At 53.0% G+C, this 23,061-nt stretch overlaps 1 protein-coding gene across 2 annotated transcripts; it reads right to left on the bottom strand.

The window, feature by feature from the left end:
- Positions 1 to 484: 484 nt before the first annotated feature.
- PRR29 (proline rich 29) lies at positions 485 to 16,759 on the bottom strand. 2 transcript variants are annotated; one of them, XM_073326129.1, is made up of 6 exons: positions 16,517 to 16,759; positions 14,414 to 14,504; positions 10,817 to 10,932; positions 4,998 to 5,197; positions 3,461 to 3,531; positions 485 to 2,866 (listed from the first exon to the last, which is right to left on the bottom strand). In XM_073326129.1, exons 1-6 carry the CDS (start codon positions 16,757 to 16,759, stop codon positions 2,835 to 2,837), a joined length of 753 nt encoding a protein of 250 aa, XP_073182230.1. In that variant the 3' UTR covers positions 485 to 2,834. The 2 variants fall into 2 exon arrangements, with proteins under 2 accessions (XP_073182230.1, XP_073182229.1); XM_073326128.1 differs by lacking the exons at positions 485 to 2,866; positions 3,461 to 3,531; positions 4,998 to 5,197; positions 14,414 to 14,504; positions 16,517 to 16,759 and adding exons at positions 7,680 to 8,312; positions 8,701 to 9,260 and having other exon boundaries at positions 10,817 to 10,884.
- Positions 16,760 to 23,061: the final 6,302 nt, after the last annotated feature.

The raw sequence follows: 23,061 nt of genomic DNA, 5'->3' as shown, positions 1-23,061 counted from the left end.
TTCTATGACGAGACAACTGGCTCAGTGGATGAGGGAAAAGCAGTGGACGTGTTATTCCTTGACTTTAGCAAAGCTTTTGACACGGTCTCCCACAGTATTCTTGCCAGCAAGTTAAAGAAGTATGGGCTGGATGAATGGACTATAAGGTGGATAGAAAGCTGGCTAGATTGTTGGGCTCAACGGGTAGTGATCAATGGCTCCATGTCTAGTTGGCAGCCGGTATCAAGTGGAGTGCCCCAAGGGTCGGTCCTGGGGCCGGTTTTGTTCAATATCTTCATAAATGATCTGGAGGATGGTGTGGATTGCACTCTCAGCAAATTTGCGGATGATACTAAACTGGGAGGAGTGGTAGATACGCTGGAGGGGAGGGATAGGATACAGAAGGACCTAGACAAATTGGAGGATTGGGCCAAAAGAAATCTGATGAGGTTCAATAAGGATAAGTGCAGGGTCCTGCACTTAGGATGGAAGAACCCAATGCACAGCTACAGACTAGGGACCGAATGGCTAGGCAGCAGTTCTGCGGAAAAGGACCTAGGGGTGACAGTGGACGAGAAGCTGGATATGAGTCAACAGTGTGCCCTTGTTGCCAAGAAGGCCAATGGCATTTTGGGATGTATAAGTAGGGGCATAGCGAGCAGATCGAGGGACGTGATTGTTCCCCTCTATTCGACATTGGTGAGGCCTCATCTGGAGTACTGTGTCCAGTTTTGGGCCCCACACTACAAGAAGGATGTGGAAAAATTTGAAAACGTCCAGAGGAGGGCAACAAAAAGGATTAGGGGACTGGAACACATGACTTATGAGGAGAGGCTGAGGGAACTGGGATTGTTTAGTCTGCAGAAGAGAAGAATGAGTTGGGATTTGATAGCTGCTTTCAACTACCTGAAAGGGGGTTCCAAAGAGGATGGATCTAGACTGTTCTCAGTGGTAGCAGATGACAGAACGAGGAGTAATGGTCTCAAGTTGCAGTGGGGGAGGTTTAGGTTGGATATTAGGAAAAACTTTTTCACTAGGAGGGTGGTGAAACACTGGAATGCGTTACCTAGGGAGATGGTGGAATCTCCTTCCTTAGAAGTTTTTAAGGTCAGGCTTGACAAAGCCCTGGCTGGGATGATTTAACTGGGGATTGGTCCTGCTTTGAGCAGGGGGTTGGACTAGATGACCTCCTGAGGTCCCTTCCAAGCCTGATATTCTATGATTCTATGATCCTCACTGGGCTGCTCTGCCTCCTGTTCTGCCCCCAGCCCCCAAGGGCTGCTCCTCCTGGCCACTGCTCTGCTGGGCTCGGCCAGCTGCAGCCTCCACCCTGCCCTCTCTCTCCTGTCTCCTTCTGCTCACTCTGGGTCACAGCCTGCTGTGACGAAGCAGGGAGGTTTCTGTTGTGTTCAACGGTTTGCATGTAGGGGGCATGGGACTCAGTTTTCCTGGGTGTTACTGGTTTAACAAGGTGGTGGGAGAGGGAGTTTGTTGTTACAGAGGGCCAAGCGAACGGCCTGGAGAATGTGTACCCCAGTGACTGGTGACCTGGTGACCGGCCTGGAGAATGGGTACCCCAGCAACTGGTGACCTGGTGACCGGGAGGCCCAGGTCAGGAGTCACAGCCAGTTCTGGCCAGTGGGAGGACAATTGGCTGTGAAGAGAGGACCCCGGTGACCTGACCAGCTGGTTCCAGCCAGAGGGGAAACAAAGGATGGATGAGAGGAGAGGAGGCCCAGGGAGGCCTGTTTACATGGGACAGAAAACAAAGGACAGAGGCTGGACTTGGGGGACAGTGATATCGGATGCCCAGCTGGAAGCAGGGGGTCTTTGGGCTGGGAGGGGAGAGCAAGCAGAGCCCATCTGGAGGCTGCAGAAACCTAGACGTCCTGTGCTGAGGGAAGCTAGGCCTGAGGCCCTGAGAGTTTCCTGTGCTGTGTTCAGATGCTCAATAAACCCTCCTGTTTAATGCTGGCTGAGAGTCACTCCGGTCTAGAGAACAGGGTTGCATTATTCCCTCTGGGCGTGGAGGCCCCAAAGGTCCAGAGCGAGTGGACTCCCTGGGGGGCCCATGGCAGAGACAGGCATGCTAAGGCTCAGAGAGGTGTGGTTCCAGGAGGCAGAAGGGCCTATGGCTTGACCCACAAGAGAGAGTGGACCCCTGAGAAGGGCTGTCACGCCAAAGGGGGTTCCTCCCAGGGACCATACAGAGCCGGGAGAGAGCACGAGTCCTGTGAGTCCGTGACACCTGCCCCTCTGCTGGCCAGACGCTGCCCTGTGCCTTCCTGCTCATCTCAATGTGATCCAGAGGGCAGGCAGCTGGCTCGTTCCCTCATACCCTGGAGATACCAGTGGTGCGTGTGTAACCCACTGGTGAGCGGTACGTCAGCTCCCCCTCAGGCCTATCCACAGCTGTCACGGCTCCCAGCTCCAGGCACTCACAGCTAGCTTGGGAGGGCGCCAGTTCAATCCCCGGTGTGTGGGCCAAGAGCATGGCTGTCACATAAGGATGGTGCAGGCCAAGGTGGCACTCAGACATAGCTGACAACCAGGCACCAGCCCTGCCCATACTGAGAGAGCCAGGCCCAGGACACCAGGACTGTCCACTTCCCCAGGAACCTCGAGGTCCCTTCCATGGCAGCAGAGGAAGGGAGAGGACGCATCAGATGGCAGCCCGTCGCTGCCGGAGCTAGTCCAGTTAATGAGGGGGGACAAAGGACAGAGCGGTCGGTCAGGGCCCAATGCACCAGCTTCGCTGGGCTGGGGGGACACCTGCTGCAGCAGGGATCCCTGGAGCCAGGCAGGGACACGGGTGCAGGTGAAGAGGAGAGCTCCCAGGAGGCACAGAGCCAGGCTCACAGCTTGCCCTGGGTGTAGTCGTAATACTCTGCGGAGAGAGAGGGGAGGTGGTGACAGTGCAGCGAGGGGGCAGCCCGTGGCCCTGCCCTGCCCTGCCCTCCTGGATGTCAGAGGGATGCAAGGCCAGAGGGACCCCAACGCCGGGCCCAGAGCCACCCAGCGAGGGCTGGGAGGGATTCGGCCTGGCCACGTGGGCCATGGGAGCAGAACCCAAGGGGAGCCGGCAGAGACGCCAGCAGGAAGGGTTGTGCTGCAGGGTTGTGCTGCAGGCTGGAGCTAACCTGCATTTACCGACCCCGCTCCTGGCCCTTGGGGCTGTTGCTTTTCGGATCCCTGACCCAGGGCTTGGCCCTTCAGCGGGGAAGGCGAGCGCTGTGTACATGGGCTGGCCCAATGGCGCGGGACCTGGGAGGGTTAAGGCCTGTGCTAGCAGCCGGGGTGGGGGCAGTGACAGTGATGCCGAGGCTGAAGGGGGAGATGGGCTGGGCCCCTCACAATCCCCGTCAGGCTGGCGGGAGTCGTGAGGGGAAGGGGTGTGTCTGCAGCTGGAGGGGAGAGATGGCCACCTCTGCAGGTAGGAGCTGTGCCAAGGGCAGGCTTGGGTGGGGAAGGGCGTCCTTACCAGTGGCCGGTGGGACGTCAGCTCCCACTGTCCCCGTGGCGCTGGGCGGCGGGGGCGGAGGGACCACTTTGCTGTGGAAACAAAGCGAGGGCAGGGAGTCAGCAGCGAAGGGGGCAGGAGGGAGCTCCCCATCCCCTGAAACAAGCCAAACCACCGCGGCCTGCAGGGGCTAGTGGAGGGAACAGTTCGGGAGTCCTGGAGGCAGAGAGCCGGGGCAGAGAAGACCCTCGGGCTCACACAGTAGGAAGGCCCTGTATCTAAAATCCCGCTCCTAAATCTCTCCCCCCACCCACGGCATAGCCCATCTCCCAGTGATGCTTCACCTGTCACCCCGGGTGCTAGTTAGCACCCAGGGGCCCAGCTAGGCAAGGAGCCCTGTTGTGCCCGGAGCTGTGCGCGTGCCCACACACACACAGACACTGTTGTGTCAGGGTGCTGCCCACACACACACACAGAGTTGTGCCAGGTGCTCCACACACACACACACACACACATGCACACACACAGAGTAAGAGCCACTCCCCGCCCCAAAGAGCTCACAGTGTGAACAGAGAAGGCGACGGGCAGGAGAGGGGAACGTTCCATCCCTGCGTTACCCAGGCACAGAGATGAAGTGACTACCCCAGCATTACCCCGGGAGTCTGTGTCAGGGCCAGGGATCGAACCTGGATCTCCTGAGTCCTAGCCCAGTGCCTAGCCACAAGGACATAAATGTCGAAGGTGCGGGTCTGGTTAATTACATCTTATAAAATTAGCTGCCCCCTGAGGCCCCAGGTCCCACTGTCCAGGTTCCCTGGCTGCTCTTCGTCACCCCTCGTGGCAAGGGCTGGGTGAAAACTGCTCATGTAAACAGGAAGCCTGAAAATTGGGTTTCTGCCCCAATGACTGTGTTCATGGCACTCCCTGGGAAACTTCACATTTTTGTAAAAAACTGGAATGTCCCCAAACCAAACATTTCTCTTTGTCTGTCCCGCTGCAGTGGTTCATGGGAGCTGCAGTTCAGTTTCCACATGCCCCCATTCCCTTCTATGGGCCGGGCTACATCTCCCGCAATGTGCAGGGGGCCTCATGCACCCCTCTCTCCAGACAGGCCCCCTGCTAGTGCCCAGGCTGGGATTTTAATATGCACCTTGGAATGGCCCCCCCACCCCAGTCCTGTCTCCCACCTGCACCCCTCCCTGCCTCCACGGAAGGGACTGGCCCGGGGTCTGAATGAGAGGAGGTGGAGGACCTGGTGAGTGCGGTCCATGGGATTCTAACCCGGTCAGAGGGGATGTAGTTAACTAAATGGGAGAATTTACTGGAATTCTTGAATTCCCTGCAGCTGGCTCCGCCCATCTCCCACTTTGATGCAGCTGGGACCAGGACGTTTCCCACCTTCCCTGCTTGTTTGATAAACCCATCACCCCCCTTCTCTGCCCATGCACCAGCATCTCCTCCCTCTGCTGGCCTAGGCCCACCTCCCCAGCACTCAGCATCTGACTCCCTACGCCTCCTGTGGCTGGCTCCCCAGTGACAGAGCATTCTCATTACTCACTCCTCCCGAATCCTGCCTGCTGGGGCTGGGTGTGGGTCCAGGCCGACATGGCGTATGCTAGGGGGCTCCTGTGCCCATGCTGGAGGCTGTGCCAGGGGCTGCCATGGGGGGCTGGGAGTGGTGCTGGGGTATGGTGCGTAATGGTGGTGAAATACCACATCTGCTTCTTCATCTTCAGTGTGCAGAGGGACCAGGTTCACCTGCAGGGAAGGAATAAAAGGCTCTGTGGGGTGTCTCCTTACCCTTGGCCATGACCGCTACCCCTGGAGCTTTACCTGACCCTCGGTAACTGTGTTTAGAGAATTGTTTCCTAAGCCCACCAAGACACCCCCATGCTCACAGGCTCTGCAGCTCACAGCTGGGCTTGCCGGCTGCTCTTACAGCTTACGGCTGGTGACCCTGATCATAGAATCATAGGATCATAGAAGATTAGGGTTGAAAGAGACCTCAGTAAGTCATCAGGTCCAACCCATTGCTCAAAGCAGGACCAACCCCAACTAAATCATCCCAGCCAGGGCTTTGTCAAGCCAGGCCTTAAAAACTTCTAAGGAAGGAGATTCCACCACCTCCCTAGGTAACCCCAGTGCTTCACCACCCTCCCAGTGAAATAGTGTTTCCTAATATCCAGCCTAGACCTCCCCCACTGCAACTTGAGACCATTGTTCCTTGTTCTGTCATCTGCCACCACTGAGAACAGCTGAGCTGCATCCTCTCTGGGACCCTCTAGCTCAGTGGTTTGAACATTGGCCTGCTAAACCCAGGGTTGTGAGTTCAATCCTTGAGGGGACCATTTAGGGATCGGGGCAAAAATTGGGGATTGGTTCTGCTTTGAGCAGGGGGTTGGACTAGATGACCTCCTGAAGTCCCTTCCAACCCTGATATTCTATGATTCTGGTAGTTGAAGGTTGCTATTAAATCCCCCCTCATTCTTCTCTTCTGAAGACTAGGGGCATGGCTACACTTGCAGATTATAGCTCTGTGAGTTAAACCAGCCCTTGGAGAGCGCTGTTGTGTGTTCACACTGACAGGAAAAAGCGCACTGGCATGGCCACAATTGCGGCACTTTCAGCGGCATTGGGAGTGGTGCATTATGGGCACCTATCGCACAGAGGACCTCTTCCCATTCTGGCGCTGTGGCTTGTGGGAAGGGGGCAGGGAGCGCAGGGCATTCTGGGTCCTGTCCCAATGCCCCGTGATGCATCACTTCGCATCCCAGCAAACCCTGTGCTTCCATTCACATTTGGTGCCATCTTTCAATGTTTTTTGTACTGCGCGTGCTGTCTTCCTTTTTGGTCTGTGGGAATGGAGCCCAAAGTGCTGAGGAGTATGCTGATGGGTGTCACCAGCATGTCACGTCTGGCAGTCGAGTTACTCCTTAAGCTACAAACTGACAGTGAGGAGTCCAATGATGATGTCGACTCGCATAACGCATGTGACACGAGATTGCTTGTGGCATTCACAGACATGCTCACCGCAGTGGAATGCCGCTTTTGGGCTCGGGAAACAAGCACTGAATGGTGGGATCACATTGTCATGCAAGTCTGGGATGACGAGCAGTGGCTGCAGAACTTTCGGATCAGAAAAGTCAGTTTCATGGGACTGTGTGATGAGCTTGGCCCCACCCTGTGGTGCAAGGACACGAGATTGAGAGCTGCCCTGCTGGTGGAGAAGCGGGTGGCTATTGCAATCTGGAAGTTGGCAACTCCGGACAGCTACCGATGGGTTGCTAACCAGTTCTGAGTGTGAAACTCGACCGCTGGAATCATGTTGATGCAAGTTTGCAGGGCCATTAATCACATCCTGCTCAGAAGAACCGTGACTCTATGTAACGTGCATGACATTGTGGCTGGCTTTCCACAAATGGGTTTCCCTAACTGCAGAGGGGTGATAGATGGGACGCATATTCCAATTCTGGCACCAGCCCACCTAGCCTCCGAGTACATTAATCGGAAGGGGTATTTCTCTATGGTTCTCCAGGTGCTTGTGCATCACCGTGGGCATTTCACTGACATTAATGCAGGCTGGCCTGGAAAGGTGCATGACACACACATCTTTCGGAACACTGGCCTGTTCTTCCCAGACCAGAAGATCACCGTGGGGGAAGTTGAAATACCCATTGTGATCCTTGGAGACCCCACTTACCTTTTAATGCTGTGGCTTATGAAACCCTATACAGGGAGCCTTGACAGCAGCAAGGAGTGGTTCAACAACAGGCTGAGTCTGCAGAATTGGGTGCACAATGACTGTGGAGTGTGCTTTTGGCCATTTAAAGGGCTGCTGGCACTGTCTGTATGGGAAGCTAGACCTGGCCGATGACAACATCCCCACGGTTATATCCACGTGCTGTACCCTCCATAGCACTTGTTAAGGGAAGGGTGAAAGATTCACTCGGGCATGGACCTTGGAGTTTTAACACCTGGAGGCTGAATTTGAGCAGCCAGAGAGCAGGGTTATTAGAGGGGCCCAGCGCAGGGCTGCAAGGATTAGGGATGCCTTGAGGGAGCAATTTGAGGCTGAAAGCCACCAGTAATGTCTGGTGCCCTGCACGGGAGTGAAGTGCAGTGGTTCCAATGTTAGTAGGAATCTGTGTTTGCTACACTGACTTGCGGTGCCTGTTGCTTTCCTGGGCTAAGGTATCTTTTACTTTATGCAATAATAAAGAATGTTTTCAAAGCCAAAATATCCATTTATTGAAAAGAAAAAATTCATTTATTGAAAAGAAACACAACTGCTTGGGAAACAGGAAGGGCAAGGGGGTGGGGTGGGGAATGGTTCAATCACAGATTTGTGTATGTCCTGTTCTCATACTCAGCCTTCCTGTCTGGAGTGCTGTGCAATGAGGGCTGGCTCTACTGCATGGTGATGGGGGCTGAGCGCGGTGGGTCGGGGTCGTAGTTTGCAGGGCTGGGTGGTGAAGCTCCAGGTGTTGGAAGCAGCTGGTGGCGATAAGAACCCAGATGTTGGGGAAAGTGGGTTGGAGGTGATATGGGGGCACAAGGGAAAGAGTTTTGGGACAAGGGCTATGTGCGGGGGTATGGTAGTGCTTCGCCTGCATTGCTACGAGCGCCTGGATCGAGTCCGCTTGGCGCTCCATGATGCTTAGCAGCCGCTCTGTGCTTTGGTGCTGGCGATCCGCATTCTGCCGGCGGACCCTCCTTTCACTCTCCTGCCACTCCTGTGCTTTTTTATTTTCATTAAGGGATTGCTGCATTACTTCATGCAGCATGTCCTCTTTTCTTCTACGTGGCCGCTTCCTAATTCTTTGGAGTCTTTCGGCTGTTGATAACAAGGATGGCTGAGATCTCAAGGTTGCATCTGTAAAGCCAAAATGCAACACTTAACAGATGCAGCATTGTTCACACCAGACAGAGCAATGATTCAGCCATACTTAAACTAGACAAGCACAGTCTACACAATAGCAGAAATTGCCCATCCCAAAGCGATCACACATAACCCACGGGAGCCCCAAAATGGTGGCATGGACATGTTAGCCTGACTGGGACAAGGAGTACAGTAGCGCTCCCAAGGAACCTGTACAAATAGATTGCCCAGCTTCTGCCTGAGACCTTTGAAGAGATCACTGAGGCCGATTACTGAGCACATCAACGCCCTATTCTGCATCTAGGCATGCATGCAGCCCTAACCCTCCTTGCCCCAAGAGCCCACACTGAACAACTTCCTTCCCAAAATAAAAGCCGCTTACCGGGCATGTCCTCTGGTGTTTGTCCTTCCCCAAGCACCAGCCGCTGCGACTGGCTACCTTCCTCCTGGCTTGAGAACAGCTCCTGACTGCATGCACCTAGGGATGCTGGGCTGTTCCCCTCCTCCTCAGCACCCTCGCTCCCGCTTTCCTCCTCCTCCTGCCTTGTTGAACTGGGCTCTGAAATGTCCATGGTGGTACTCAGAGTGGAGGTGGAGTCGCCCCCAAGTATTGCATCCAGCTCTTTGTAGAAACGGCAGGTCGTGGGGGCAGCACCGGAGTGGCAGTTTGCCTTGCAGGCTTTGCGGTAGGCATTCTGCAGCTCCTTCACTTTAACCCTGCACTGCTGTGCATCCCAGTCATGGCCCCTTTCCATCATGTCCCTTGATATCTGCCCAAAGGTATCGTAATTCCTACGGCTGGAGCGCAGCTGGGACTGGACAGCTTCCTCCCCACAAACACTGATGAGGTCCTGCACCTCACCATTGCTCCATACTGGGGATCGCCTGGCGCGTGGAGGCATGGTCACCTGGAAAGATTCACTGAGAGCACTCCACGCCTGGCTGAGCAAACAGGAAGGGGATTTTCAAAATTCCCAGAGAATTTAAAGGGCGGGTCTGACGGTTGGTCACCTGAGGGCAGGGCAGTAGAGTTCAAAGTGATGACCAGAGTGGCCAGAACAGGCATTGTGGGACACTTCTGGAGGCTGATCAGAGCTCACTAACAGACCAGGAGCATCAAGCGTTATGCTTCTCGTTGAGGTGGATTATTACCAGGAGCGCTCCAGACGCAGAGTCCAGGTGCTCTACGTGCCTTGCCAGTATGCACGCATCATGAGTTAGGGCGCCCTGGGCTGTTTTAATGCACTCTAACTCCCAAGTGTAGCCATGCCCTTAGATTATTCCAGGGAAAGAATTTTAAAATCTTATTTACATTCCGCTGCTAGGACAGGGGCTTACTCACCTTCTGCACCTAGGTCAGTGGCTCAGGCAGTGAACTCAGGTCAAGTTCTAGTCAATATTTCTGTGACGCTGACAGATTAGGGGCCAGCTCTTGCCAAAGCCCCAGGCCTCACTGAACGCTTACAAATGCATGGCTGGAAGCCATGTCAATTCCCTTGTGTATTAGTATAGATCAAAGTGGTTGTTAAATGTAGAAGAGTGTTTAAACTTCACGAAAACTAATGGGATGTTACATGCATGGTTTTTACTACTCTTTAGCCTGTTATAATGTAGCAAACATTCACATTGTGTTACCCCGTAAGTAAATAACCCACTAAACGAGAAAGAAGCCTTGTGGCATGCAAATGACAAACTTTAACAGGAAAGTGCTAATTTCAAAGCAAGCGGTCATTGCGTGTGTGATGATTGGAGGTCAAAGACTCTAAATGCATTCCTCAGTCTCCGTCCTCAAAGGAAAAGCCCAAATGGGTAGTGACCCCGGCAGCCTGCTTTCTGTGAGAAGAAGCTATAAGTGTGGATTCACAGGGAATCCTTCATCTCTGGACTGTTTGGATCCTAACAGGGCAGAATAACTGAACGAGAAGATGGAAATCCCCAGAGTTATTCTGTGTAGCCCTGAGAGACTTTTGGGAAACTAGCAGACTACTACATCTCTGCTACCATTTGGAATTACAGTCTGTGACTCACCTGTACATATATTGTACCTGCTTTAACCTCTCAATAACTCTCATTCCTTTCTCTTAGCTAATAAACCTTTAGTTACTTTACTATAGAATTGGCCACAGGCATTGTCTTTGGTGTAAGATCTAGGGTACCAATTGATCTGAGGTAAGTGACTGGGCTCTCGGGACTGGAAGCAACCTGAACGTGGTGTGATGTTTGGTATAAGTGACTATTTATCCCAAAGTCCAGTTTGTCGGGGTGGCAAGATAGAGTGGAGAATCCAAGGGGACTATCTGTGACTCCATGGTTAGAATGGGATAGTGATCTAGGAGTACACATTTGTTACTGGCTTGGTGAAATCTAATTAGAAACCACACCACCAGCTGGGGGCGTCTGCGCTTGTTTGTGACAGTCTGCCCTGAGGCAGGAACTCACGGTGGTGGGCTACTCCAGACAGCGTGACAGTCTCGTCCTCGTCAGGCAGACACACATACCTGGGCAGCAGCGGGAGCTGGGTTGAATCCAAAGGATGTCAATGCGGCCATCGTCATGTTGTTCATGATCACCTGATGCATTTGGGCATTTTGTATCATCATGAACTCTATCAAATCTGCCAGGGGGAAAGAACAACCCCTCACTATAGAGCTGGGTGAGAATGAGCGAGCAAAGCCATTCAGCTCAGAGTAACAGTCAGTTCGACTGACTAATGCCAAGCTATTTGCTGGCTGTTGTGCACAGAGCTCCGAGAAGATCGATAAGAGGCTGTTAATCGTATCTTAGGGGACACGGCCATAGCTTTGCTGTGTCAGGAATTCCTGTAGCTGGTTTCAAGAATTGGAGCAGTCTGACCTGATGTCAGCTGTGACCTCATAAGAGCATGAAGCAAGATGCTTGGAAACAGTTAACCCGGCTGTGTGATGCTTCCTGGGGATGACCAGGGTTGGGAGGCACCTCGCTACCACCTGCTCCTAGCATGAGGCTTGTCTGTGCCTCCCAGGGGTCAGCTCCCCACCTCCACCAGCAATGGGCAACACAAGCCCTTTTCTCTCAGCCTGCCCACTCTGCTGGGTAGCAACAGGCACGCGCCCAGCCCCAAGCATCCCCCTGGAGTGTCCAGCCCCCGTTTCACTGGCCACTTGCAAAATTCCCAGGTCCGCTGTTCCCAAAGGACCAGCACCCCGGATTACCAGAGACACCACGGGACCACCGCTCCGCTCAGGTCACAGCACTGATTCATGGTGAAACCAAGTGTAAGCTTACTGAACAGAGATTCAAGTAATAGTAAGTGGGTAGAAGCAGTGATGAGCTGCCAAAATCTTAACAACCAGTTCCCTCCTCACCCCACGAGGGGGTCGTGGCCCCCCCCGGGACCCCTGCCCTATCCACCCCCCTCCGCTGTCTCTTGACTGCCCCCAGAACCGGGCAGGAGGGTCTCGTGGGCCATCGTAGTGGGTGTTCACCCCGCCCCGCCCCTAAGAGCCAGAGGGACCTGCCGGGGGGCAAGGTGGGAAGTCCCAGCGGTGCTTACCTGAGGCAGCTCCTGGGAAGTATCCGGCAGGTCCCTCTGGCTCCCAGGGGTAGGGTAGCAAAGTTAGGGGGGTAGCAGGGGGAGCAGCTGCTCCCCGCACTGATCACATCAAAAATGGCACCTTAGGAGCCAACTCCATGGGTGCTCCGGGGCTGGAGCACTGAAGGGGAAAATTTTGTGGGTGCAGAGCACCCACTGGCAGCTCCCCACCCCGCGCCTGGCCCCAGCTCACCTCCACTCCGTCTCCTCCCCTGAACGCCCTCCCCGCCCTCCCCCTGGCTTCCTGCGAATCAGCTGTTCACGCGGGAAGCCTGGGAGGGCTGAGAAGCAATCAGCGGCTTCCTGCTCAGGCCCAGGGAGGCGGAGGTGAGCTGGGGTGGTGAGCAGTTCCCCTGCGTGCCCTCGCCCCCCAGGTTACCTGCTACGGCACGGGCAGCCCTCCTTGTGTCCCCCCGCCCCAATTCACCTCCACCTCTCCGCGCAAAGCCACCACTTGATTCTCAGCCCTCCCAGGCTTCCAACACAAACAGCTGATTCGCAGGAAGCCGGGGGGAGGGCGGAGAAGCAGAGCGGGGCAGAGCGTAACTCAGGGGCAGAGGCGAGCTGGGGATGGGGACAAGGACAGGGACGGGAAGGGGAGCTGCTGGTGGGTGCTCTGCACCCACCAAATTTTCCCTGTGGGTACTCCAGCCCCGGAGCACCCATGGGGTCAGTGCCTAAGGCACCACTTTTGGCTGGTTGTTAAATTTAGAAGCCTTTTTAGAACCGGTTCTAAAAGGGTTTCTAAATTTAACAACCGGTTCCAGCGAACCAGTGCGAACTGGCTTCAGCTCACCCCCGGGTAGAAGTTTTGGAAACAACTGGTTCCAACTTTTAAAAAAAGTCATACCATGCCTTCTAGAGCTTAGACTTACCTAGCAAGCCATTCCCCTGTCTCATACAGATTAGCTCAACCAGACTCTTCCTCCTAGAGTTTAACAGACAGGCTGGCCCTGGCCCTCCATTCTGAAGACATGCATGCTGGCTGCTTGTCCGCTAGGTAGGTACTGGGTGTCTCTCTTCATTCTCCAGAGATACCAGACTAAGGGCTTGTCTACACTTGAAATGCTACAGCGGCACAGCTCCGCCTCTAATGGTCTGGTGTAGACACTACCTGCAGCGATGGGAGGAGTTCTCCTGTTGGCATAGGGGAGCCACCGCCCCAAGAGATGGCCACTAGGGCCTTGTCTACACTACACAGTTTCGTTGACGCAAGTTACGCCGACAATCAAAAAATGGTGTAATGACATCGCTTGTGCATGTTCGTACGGGGCTCTTTCTGTCGATGGAGCATATCCAGAGTTGGTGCTCTAGCATCGACAGAGAGAGCAGTGCACTGTGGGTAGCTATCCCACGGTGCTACTCGCCACCTACTCGCTGGGAAGACGCGAGGTGAGCTGTCCTCGCCGAGCAAACAGGAAGTGGAATTTCCAGAATTCTTGGACCTTTAAAGGGGGAGGGGTGAATGCCTGCTACCTGGGTGCAGGGCAGTGGAGTTTGAACTGCTGACCAGAGCGGTCAGGATGGGCATTGTGGGACACCTCCTGGAGGCCATGTACAGTGACATAGCCAGGCGCGGTGTCTACACGCTAACACACTGTGCTGGAAAAAGCTCTATGCTTCTCATCAAGGTGGTTTTATTTTGTCGGCAAAGCAGGAGAGTTCTGTCGGAAAGACCAGTGCAGTGTGTACACCTCCACTGTTTTGTCGATGAAACCTGACTTTTGTCAACAAAACTGTGTAGTGTAGACAAGGCCTAGGTCAAGAGAAGAATTCTTCCATCAACCTAGAACTGCCTACACTGGGGGGTTAGGTTGGCTTACCTACACCACTCAGGGGTGTGGAGTTTTCACAGCCCTGAGTGACAGAGTTAAGACGACTTAATTGTCTAGCGTAGACCAGGCCAAATTCTTTGATCTTAATCATAAACAGGACAACCCCCTGCTGTGTGTTCCTTTCTGCAGATCTCTCCTTGACTAGACAATCTTGATTAGCTCATGGCACCGTATGCGGATCGACTTACATTGTAAGAAACTCAATGATCAGCCAGGGAGAGAGAGAAGCCTCTCCTACCCCCTGCCTGAACCGAATCTGTTTATCACCTTCAAGTGACCTGTCTGAACTTACACATCTTCAGAGCATAGTTTTCAGTGTGGTGACATAACTCCTTAAATATCACCCATACCTACATCTCCCAGTGACTAGGATGACCAGTGCTTTACTGGCTGTTGGTAGAGACTTCCGTGCCATGCTTTGCCGCACTGAGGTGTAGGCATTAGACCCAAGGGATCCTTGTAAACCTCTAGGTACCCTCTATGCCTGCTACAAGTTGGCACCAAGTGGGCTCTGGGTCACGAGTACCTGCTTTAAAAGGGATGATGTGCCCTGTTTGGTTTCTTTCGAATTGATAAAGATATCCATTTAAACCATTGTTCTGGTTGGTTTTTAGCATGAGAATTTCAGCCGCAGTATTGTTAGTGTTGCTGAACTTGCAGGGAAGGTTTTATGTTTTACAGTCTCCTACCTTCTCGGACGTGTCCTGGCCTTACGGGCTGAGTGAAAGGAGACAGGATCCCAGAGATCTGCTGAAATACTGTCATTGGCTGTTGGGGAATCTAGAAAACAATGCAGAGAGCAACTAATCTGAGAGGGCTGTGGGGGGCGATTGGGGGGAGGAAGGACTGGGAGTGGGGGGGAATTGGGGAGAGGCAGCTGTGGGGGTGAAGGGGCCACACCCCACCCCTCTGGAGGGTGAGCCACATGTGGGGTGCAGAGCCGGCCTGCTGCAGCCCGCCAGCACAGGCATATCTGGGAGGTTTCAGCACGGGGCAGCCCTCGATGATCCTCTGCCCTCACGGGCGAGGGCTCCGGACAGGGCCTCGCACCCGGCAGAGCCAGGAGCAGTCGGGGGGGAATCTCACAAGGAGGCCTAGTCCCAGCCCAAACCGCCACCCCAACCCTCCTCATCCCACCTCACCCCAACCTCCCTCGCCCCAATCCCACCCAACTCCCAGCCTCCCCTCACCCCAACCCCCCCTCATCCCACCTCACCCCAACCTCCCCTTGCCCCATCCCCCCTCACCCCAATCCCACCCAACTCCCAGCCTCACCTCACCCCAAACCCCCCCTCATCCCACCTCACCCCAACCTCCCCTCACCCCATCCCCCCCTTGCCCCAATCCCACCCAACTCCCAGCCTCATCTCACCCCAACCCCCATCATCCCACCTCACCCCAACCTCCCCTCACCCCATCCCCCCCTCGCCCCAATCCTACCCAACTCCCAGCCTCATCTCACCCCAACCCCTCATCATCCCACCTCACCCCAACCTCCCCTCACCCCAAACTCCCTCGCCCCATCCCACACAACTCCCAGCCTCACCTCACCCCAACCCCCCTCATCCCACCCCAACCCCACCCAACTTCCAGCCTCACCTCACCCAACCCCCCTCACCCCAACTCCACCCAACTTCCAGCCTCACCTCAACCTCCCCTCACCCCACCTCACCCCAACCTCCCCTCACCCCAATCCCACACAACTTCCAGCCTCATCTCGCCCCAACCCCCCTCATCCCACCTCAGCCCCTCCCCCCCTCCCCTCACCCCAACCTCCCCTCACCCCAATCCCACCCAACTCTCAGCCTCACCTCACCCCAACCCCACTCATCCCACCTCACCCCAACCCCCCTCATCCCACCTCACCCCCCCAACTCCCAGCCTCATCCCCCCTCTCCCCAATCCCAACCACCCCTCACCCCAACCCCACATTCCTACCTGGGGTTACCACCTGGCTGGTATTTGACTGGCCTGGCTGGTTTTTTATGGATTTGCAGTTGACAGAAAAATAATTTAATCTGCTGGGGTTTTTTCATGTGGGTCTGAAGAGTTGCGTTATTGTCACACCGCACTGGGCTAGCTAAAGCTCAAAGTGTCTGTGGCTGGCGAGAGATGCTGCAGCGTTTCCATGCCACAGTTTAAGCAATAACAGGTCAAAAGTACTGAAGATACAGCCACTGTCTGCCCACCACCACACAAGTGCACCGCAGGTGTGCGAGAGAGGGTTTGAGTCACAAGAGTGAGGAGACCTGCGCGGTCACCCACCTTCTCTATGTATGTTCTCTCACTAGACACTATAAAGTGGCGTGGGGAGGGGGGGTTGCAGAGTTGCTTTGTGGGGGTGGGCGCCAGTGTTTGTACATTTCAAAGGTGGTACTCTACTCCCACTCCCACCCTCACCTCACTCCAGCGCCTCCCACTCCTGACCTGGGCTCCCCCAGCCTGCTCACTCCCACCCCAACTCGCCAACCCCCGCACCTCATCCCAGTCCCTCCCCTGATTACCCTGTCTCACCCTAGTCTCCTCTCCAGCCCTGGCCCCATCAGAGAGGCCAGGACACTAGGTCTCCTGGGGGCGGACACTGTCACCAGCAGTCCTGGCAGAGGGGTGGAGGAACAGCCAGAAACGCAGTGCCCTGACCATCTCTCACCGTGGCAAAGGGAAGCCCAGCCCAAGAAATCAAGACCTGGCTGCCCCATAGCTGCCCCGTCCCTGGGGCCAGGCAGTGCCAGCCATGCATGAGCAACTCAGCAAGACCTTAATCTGCGGCTCGGTCTCCAGGATTTACCTACCGGCTGTTGGATGATCTGTACCCGTGGTGGAGTCTCCCCCCGGGCCTCAGCTGCCCCCAAATACATGGTGAAGATGCAGCCCCCGTCTGGAAGGAGCTTGCCAGTGAGGGCTGGATGGGAGCAACCCTGCAGGGAGCAGGAAAACAGTAGCTGGCCAGTACAGCTCGTTGCTATAGATGCCGTGTGCAAACAAACCCGCTCCAGAGGCCGAGAAGGCGTCTCAGCAGGGCTCTCCCAGTGCATTGTGTCCCCAGAAACACAGGCCCTGGCTCTGGAGAACCCCTGCACTGAAATGAAGCAGGTACACTCAAGGGGCTGAGTTAAGGGTGCAGCCTTCACTCTGGCATTCCTAGCCTTAGAGGGCACAAGCTTGTAGCCCCATCATCCTGCTAGGGCCGGAGGGTGATCCTGATCTGAGGAAACACTCACCAGCATGAGGCAGGGGTTCACACTCTGGCTCTGGGTCACATCCCTGCGCCCGCAAGGTTAGCCACGCACCAGCAATGGTGCGGTCACCCTGAACTTTGGGAAGAAAGGCTCAAAAGCCAGGCCACGTATCCGCAAACCCAAAAAGTGACCGAAAAGAGAGATTTCAGAGGCCGAGCTACGACTAAAGCAGAACAATCGCCCAGCTCCCACTGTGTTCCAGGGACCAGAACCTCCTAGTATCAAAGGAGGGTCAGATTTGTAAAGGTACCAGGCACTGAAGATGCGCTTGGTGGGATTTTCCAAAGCTCCTAGGCTACTAAGACAGAAAGGCAGCATGGTCCAGTGGTTAGTGCACTAGGCCTTGTGAGACCTGGGTTCAGTTCCCAGCTGTGCTACACACTTCCCGTGTGACCATGGGCATCTCTGGTTCTCTGCTCCCAGGGGGCTCCTAGCCCTGCCCTGCTTAACAGGGGGGTTGGGAGAGTAAATACATTAAAGATTGGGATGGTCAGTTGCTGTAGTGAAGGGGGCTAGATAAGGACCTAAGACAGAGTCACGGTCAAACAAGTCATTGGCTTACAAGGGACCAGCAAAGACAGAGTCTGTCAAGTTCTAGTTGGTGCTCTAACCACTGGCCATCCTGTCCCTCTGATTCTAGGACACTTTGCCTTGGGGAGCTCCTATAAGGCACAAAGGAAAGGAGAGGTGTCTGCAAAGCCACGAAGCTGCCCCGGAGTGAAAAGGGGTCATACAGAGCAGCTGACACCCTGCTAAGAAAGGCGGAAGGCTGGATGGAGTGGAAGGTGTCGGTAAGCGCAGGCTGGGGATCTACGGCAGCTGGGACGAGGGAAGTCTGTTAAGCGATTTCTCAAGAGGATGATTTTGTCAGGGCCTTTCATATTTGGATCTGTCTCTTTCCCTTTAGAGTGGGAGCCTCTGCTCCTCCCACTTAGCCCCCAGCTTGACCGGAGCCCCCCCCCAAGGATCAAAGGCTCTAAGGGTGTTGTTCTCTCCTTACAAAGAGACGCTTTCACGAGGCCTGAGATAATAGTGAGCTAATGGAAGCCCTTTCAAGTGCCGCACTTCCAGGTGCAAAGCGTTTGGGGAAGGGAGCAGTGAGCTGCGACTGACCTGGTGGGAGGAACTGAGCGTGTGAAAGCTCCTTGCACACTCGTGCATTCCAACTTCATAGCACTGGCCTGGGGAACCTGCCCCTAGGGATTCAGTCACGCCCTGGGGCTGTGCATGGGTGTAATTCCATTGGCATCCATGCAGCTCCTCCCCAGGGCAGCCGCACTTCATTGTGTCAGGCTTGCTGCACCCTTCCCAACTGGGGAGCAGGGGGTTGGAAAGGAGGGAGGGGGAAGGGTCTTCTCCAGTTGGTTCCTTGACCCCAATCTGACCTGAGGCCCCGTACTAAAGAGGCATCCTCTCTCCAGCCTTCTGGGGTGGGAAGCACCAGCGTCCACTCCTTCTGTAATGGGGATCTGGCCACATACCTTGCATAAAGTACAGTCCAGGGATCCCCTCCCCACATGGGCAGCGTCAGCTCCCTGCAGTCAGAGTCTATGGCACATCTATTCTCTGTGCTTCTCGGAGGTGAGAGCTCCACCTGGCCTTTTCCTGCACGATGCTTCCAGCCAGGACGCTGGTCTATTAGCTGTATTTTTCCAAGCAAATTTGCCTTTTGTTACTATTCTCATAGATTTTTAAAGCTAGAAGGGATCACTGTGATAATCCAGGCTGCTGTTCTGTGTAGCACAGGCCTGAAAACCTCACCCAGGGATTCCTGACTCAAGTCCATAACTTCTGGTTGAGCTTGAGAGTATCTTTTTGAAAGAGACACCAGCTTATGATGGTCCCTTCTGGCCTTCAAGTCTATGAATCTCTGAGTCTTGACTTAAAGATGGCAAGTAATGGAGAATACACAATGTTCCTGGGTAAGCTGTTCCAATGGGTAAGTACCCTCCCTGTGAAAAATGTACAACTTATTTTGATTCTGAAATAGTCGAGCTTCATCTTCCAGCCACTGAATCTCATTCTGCTTTTTTTCCCCCTGCTAGATTAAATTTTCTCTCCATGTTTCTAATTTCTCCAGGCCCTTCTGGATTATTGCTCTGCCCTCGCTGGCTTTAGCTATAACTCCCAATTGAGTATTATTTTCACATTTAATTATCAGGCTGATCACGCCCTGTATCCGGCAGAGCCCAACCTGCCTGCTATGAACGGAGCCTGCTATATAAATCTTGGTGGTTAACATGCTTTACTCTGGAGTAACAATTTGCCTGCAAAAAGGTTTGCTTCCATTTGCATGGTAATGAAACATTCCGGTAGAGGCATTGGAGGTAGTCAAGAGAGAGCTAATTCGGGTCACCTATGATGACATGGTGGCCACAACTCTTAGGAGAAAAGTACTTGCTGGAAGTTTGATGAGATGCCCACCAGGAATGGGCAGGGAACCGGCTGTGTGTATGAAAGCGAACCTCCTCAATGCGGCTTTGGGAATAAGCTGTGACACTGGGTATTGGCTCACAAGCAAAGATGTTTGCAGTGATGTTGTAGCCAGGTCAGTCCCAGGATATTAGAGAGACAAGGTGGGGGAAGGAATGTCTTTTATTGGACCAACTTCTGTGGGTGGAAGGGACAAGCGGTCTAGATTCACAGAGCTCTTCTTCAGGTCTTCTTGCCAGCCCTCGTAGGCGCCTCATCCATGCTGACTGTTGCTCATCGCTTTACTATCTTCTAGATGTTGGCAAATTGATTGCTTCATTATTTGCTTCATTATCTTTCCGGGTACAGAAGTTAGGTTGACTGGTCTGTAATTCCCGGGATTGTCCTTATTTCCCTTTTTATAGATTGGAAAAGGGCAAATATATTGCCAGTCTTCTGGAATCTCTCCCGTCTTCCATGACTTTTCAAAGATAATCGCGAATGGCTCAGATATCTCCTCAGTCAGCTCCTTGAATATTCTAGGATGCATTTCATCAGGCCCTGGTGACTTGAAGACCTCTAACTTGTCTAAGTAATTTTTAACTTGTTCTTTTCCTATTTTAGCCTCTGATCCTACCTCATTTTCACTGGCATTCACTATGTTAGACGTCCAATCACCACTAACCTTCTTGGTGAAAACCGAAACAAAGGAGTCAGTAAGCACCTCTGCCATTTCCACATTTTCTGTTATTGTTTCCACACACTCCCCCCACTGAGTAACGGTCCTACCCTGTCCTTGGTCTTCCTGTTGCTTCTAATGCAAGTTTGATCTCGTTTTGTGTCTTGGCCTTTTTAATTTTGTCCCTACATACGTGTGTTATTTGTTTATATTCATCCTTTGTAATTTGACCTAGTTTCCACTCTTTGAAGGACTCTTTTTTTGACTTTTAGATCATTGAAGATCTCCTGGGTAAGCCAGGGTGATCTCTGGCCATATTTGCTATCTTTCCTATGCAGTGGGATAGTTTCCTCTTGTGCCCTTAGTAATGTCTCTTTGAAAAACTGTCAGCTGTCTTCAGTTGTTTTCCCCTTAGATTTGCTTCCCATGGGATCTTACCTACCAACTCCCCAAGTCTGCTAAAGTCTGCCTTCTTGAAACCCACTGTCTTTATTTTGCTGTTCTCTCTCCTACTATTCCTTACAATCATGAACTCTATCATTTCATGATCACTTTCACTCAAGCTACCATCCACTTTCAAATTCTCAACCAGATCCTCCCTATTTGTCAAAATCAAATCTAGACCAGCCTCCACCTAGTAGCTTTCTCCACCTTCTGAAATAAAAAGTTGTCTCCAATACATTCCAGGAAGTTGTTGGATAATCTGTGCCCTGCGGCGTTATTGTCCCAACAGATGTCTGAGTAGTTGAAGTCCCCCATCACCACCAAGTCCTGGCATTGGATGATTTTGTTAGTTGTTTAAAGAAAGCCTCATCCACCTCTTCTTCCTGGTTAGGTGGTCTGTAGTAGACCCCTACCATGACATCACCCTTGTTTTTTACCCCTTTTATCCTTACCCAGAGACTTTCAACAAGTCTGTCTCCTATTTCCATCTCAACCTCAGTCCAAGTGTATCCATTTTAATATATAAGGCAACACCTCCCTTTTTCCCCTGCCTGTCCTTCCTGAGCAAGCTGTACCCTTCTCTACCAATATTCCAGTCACGCGTATTATTCCACTAAGTCTCTGTGATGCCAATTATGTCATAGTTGTGTTTATTTACTAGCATTTTGAGTTCTTCCTGCTTATTCCCCATACTTCTTGCATTAGCATACAGACATCTAAGATACTGATTTGATTCCCCACCTAGTTCTGTCTTGTCTCTCCCTTATCCCTGCTATACCAGCCCATTCTCCCCCCAAATTCCAACCCTTCTCCCAGGTCTCCATGATTTTGACTTACCTGTGGGCTTTGGTCACCTGCCCCCTTCAAACCTAGTTTAAAGCCTTCCTCACTAGGTTAGCTAGTCTGTATCCAAATATGTTCTTCCCCTCCTTGATAGATGGACCCCATCTCTGCTAGGCAGTCCTTCTTGCTGGAATAGCATCCCATGGTTAAGGAAGCCGAAGCCCTCCGGGCAACACCATCCTCGCAGCCAGACATTCACCTCCAGGATGCGTCTGTCTCTGTCTGGGCTCCTACCCTTGACCAGAAGGATTGAAGAGAACACCACCAGAACTCCCAACTCCTTCACCCTTATCCCAGAGCCCTGTGGTCCCTTCTGCCTGCAGAGGGTCATACCTCACAGTATCATTAGTGCCCACTGTTCGGGGGGCTTATTCCTTCACCCACTTCCTTCCCTGGTCCTTCTCGCATGAACAAAGAGCAACAATACCCAAAGTCCAAAGGTGCAAACAATTCGATGTTTATTGGGGTGAACTTCCAGCAAGCATGATTCCAGTTTCCTTCCTTAGTATCCTCCTTCCCAGCTCTGACACCACAGAGCCTTACACCTGTGTCCCTGTTCCCATTCCTGCCCTTAGTCAAACATGATTCCAATTTCTTCACCCCCATTCCCTGTTCCCATCTCTCCCACCCACACACCCACCCCCTCACTTCCTGATTGACTGCAGACCATATAGTAAAACTTGAGTTCGGCTTAGCTATACCTTAACTAATCATTTTCCTGAAATTTAACTAACCAATCCTAACATATTGTAACATGATTAGGTAACCAATTATATCCCACCACCTTAATAGTTTACACCCAGCAAAATTAATTATACAGCAGACAGGAACAATCACAGAACCAGACAGAGATTATACAGACAAACAATAGCAAAGTGGGAACTATAATGACAAAACAATACAGAAGTGAGGATTTCACATCCCAGTATTGATAAGTGAGTTCTTGCCAGACAGGATGCTATCAAACTAAGTTTCCTTTTACATTTTCTAGGCACTTCCCTTTCTCTGGAAGTGATAGGCACTGTCAGGACAGGACTGTATTCCTAACAGCCCAATAGCACCTTATTTCAATGTGACTAGTTTGGAATGTGAGAAGGTGACCCGTCGCTTCCTAGCTTATGGCTGCCTCTGCTGCTTAGCCAGCGGCCTTAGCCTAAGCACAGGGCCTCAGACTGTGACAGTAAGAGAAGGCCCTTACACCAGCAGACAGTGATTTTTATTCTTTTTTTTATACCTCTAGAACTAGCCAAGTGATAAGAATACACCTAAATTCTTAAAGTACAGGCCTTTGCAGACAGGCCTGAATATCTATATCCTAACACCCACATCAATGAGTAGCCGGGGTAATAGTCAGAGGGTTGGATAATCCTCAACAATCCCTCCATAACGTCTCAGATACAGGCCCCTGGCAGGCAGCATACCTCCCAGGACGCCATGTCTGGGCAACAGATGGGTGCCTCCGTCCCCTCAGAAGAGAGTCATCAACTACCACTACCCTATGTTTCCTCCTGGGAGTAGTGGCTGCGATCCTCCCAACCTTGGGGGTACATGGCTTCGCCTCCTCCTCCTTTGGGGGTGATTCCCCATCACTCGTTGCCAGGGCAACATAACAGTTTTCCATCACCAGGGTGGGGGGGTTGGGAGTAGGGGTGGAGCACTGCTCGCTGCCAGAAGTAACCAGCAGCCAGTGTCCTCCCTGTGACAGAGCCATATCCTCCTC

Source organism: Lepidochelys kempii, chromosome 27, assembly GCF_965140265.1.
Source record: "Lepidochelys kempii isolate rLepKem1 chromosome 27, rLepKem1.hap2, whole genome shotgun sequence".
In the NCBI taxonomy this organism is placed as follows: domain Eukaryota; kingdom Metazoa; phylum Chordata; order Testudines; family Cheloniidae; genus Lepidochelys; species Lepidochelys kempii.
Note: the sequence above shows the minus strand (reverse complement) of the source record. Positions and strands in the feature narration are given on the sequence as shown.

What these genes read in the sequence shown, in the direction of transcription:
- PRR29 (XM_073326128.1), bottom strand. Translation starts at nt 9,220, where the DNA reads ATGCCTCCACGCGCCAGGCGATCCCCAGTATGGAGCAATGGTGAGGTG. An exon ending in AACACCAGAGGACATGCCCG is followed by an intron (nt 8,313 to 8,700) that starts GTAAGCGGCTTT and finishes TTGGCTTTACAG; the next exon opens with ATGCAACCTTGAGATCTCAG.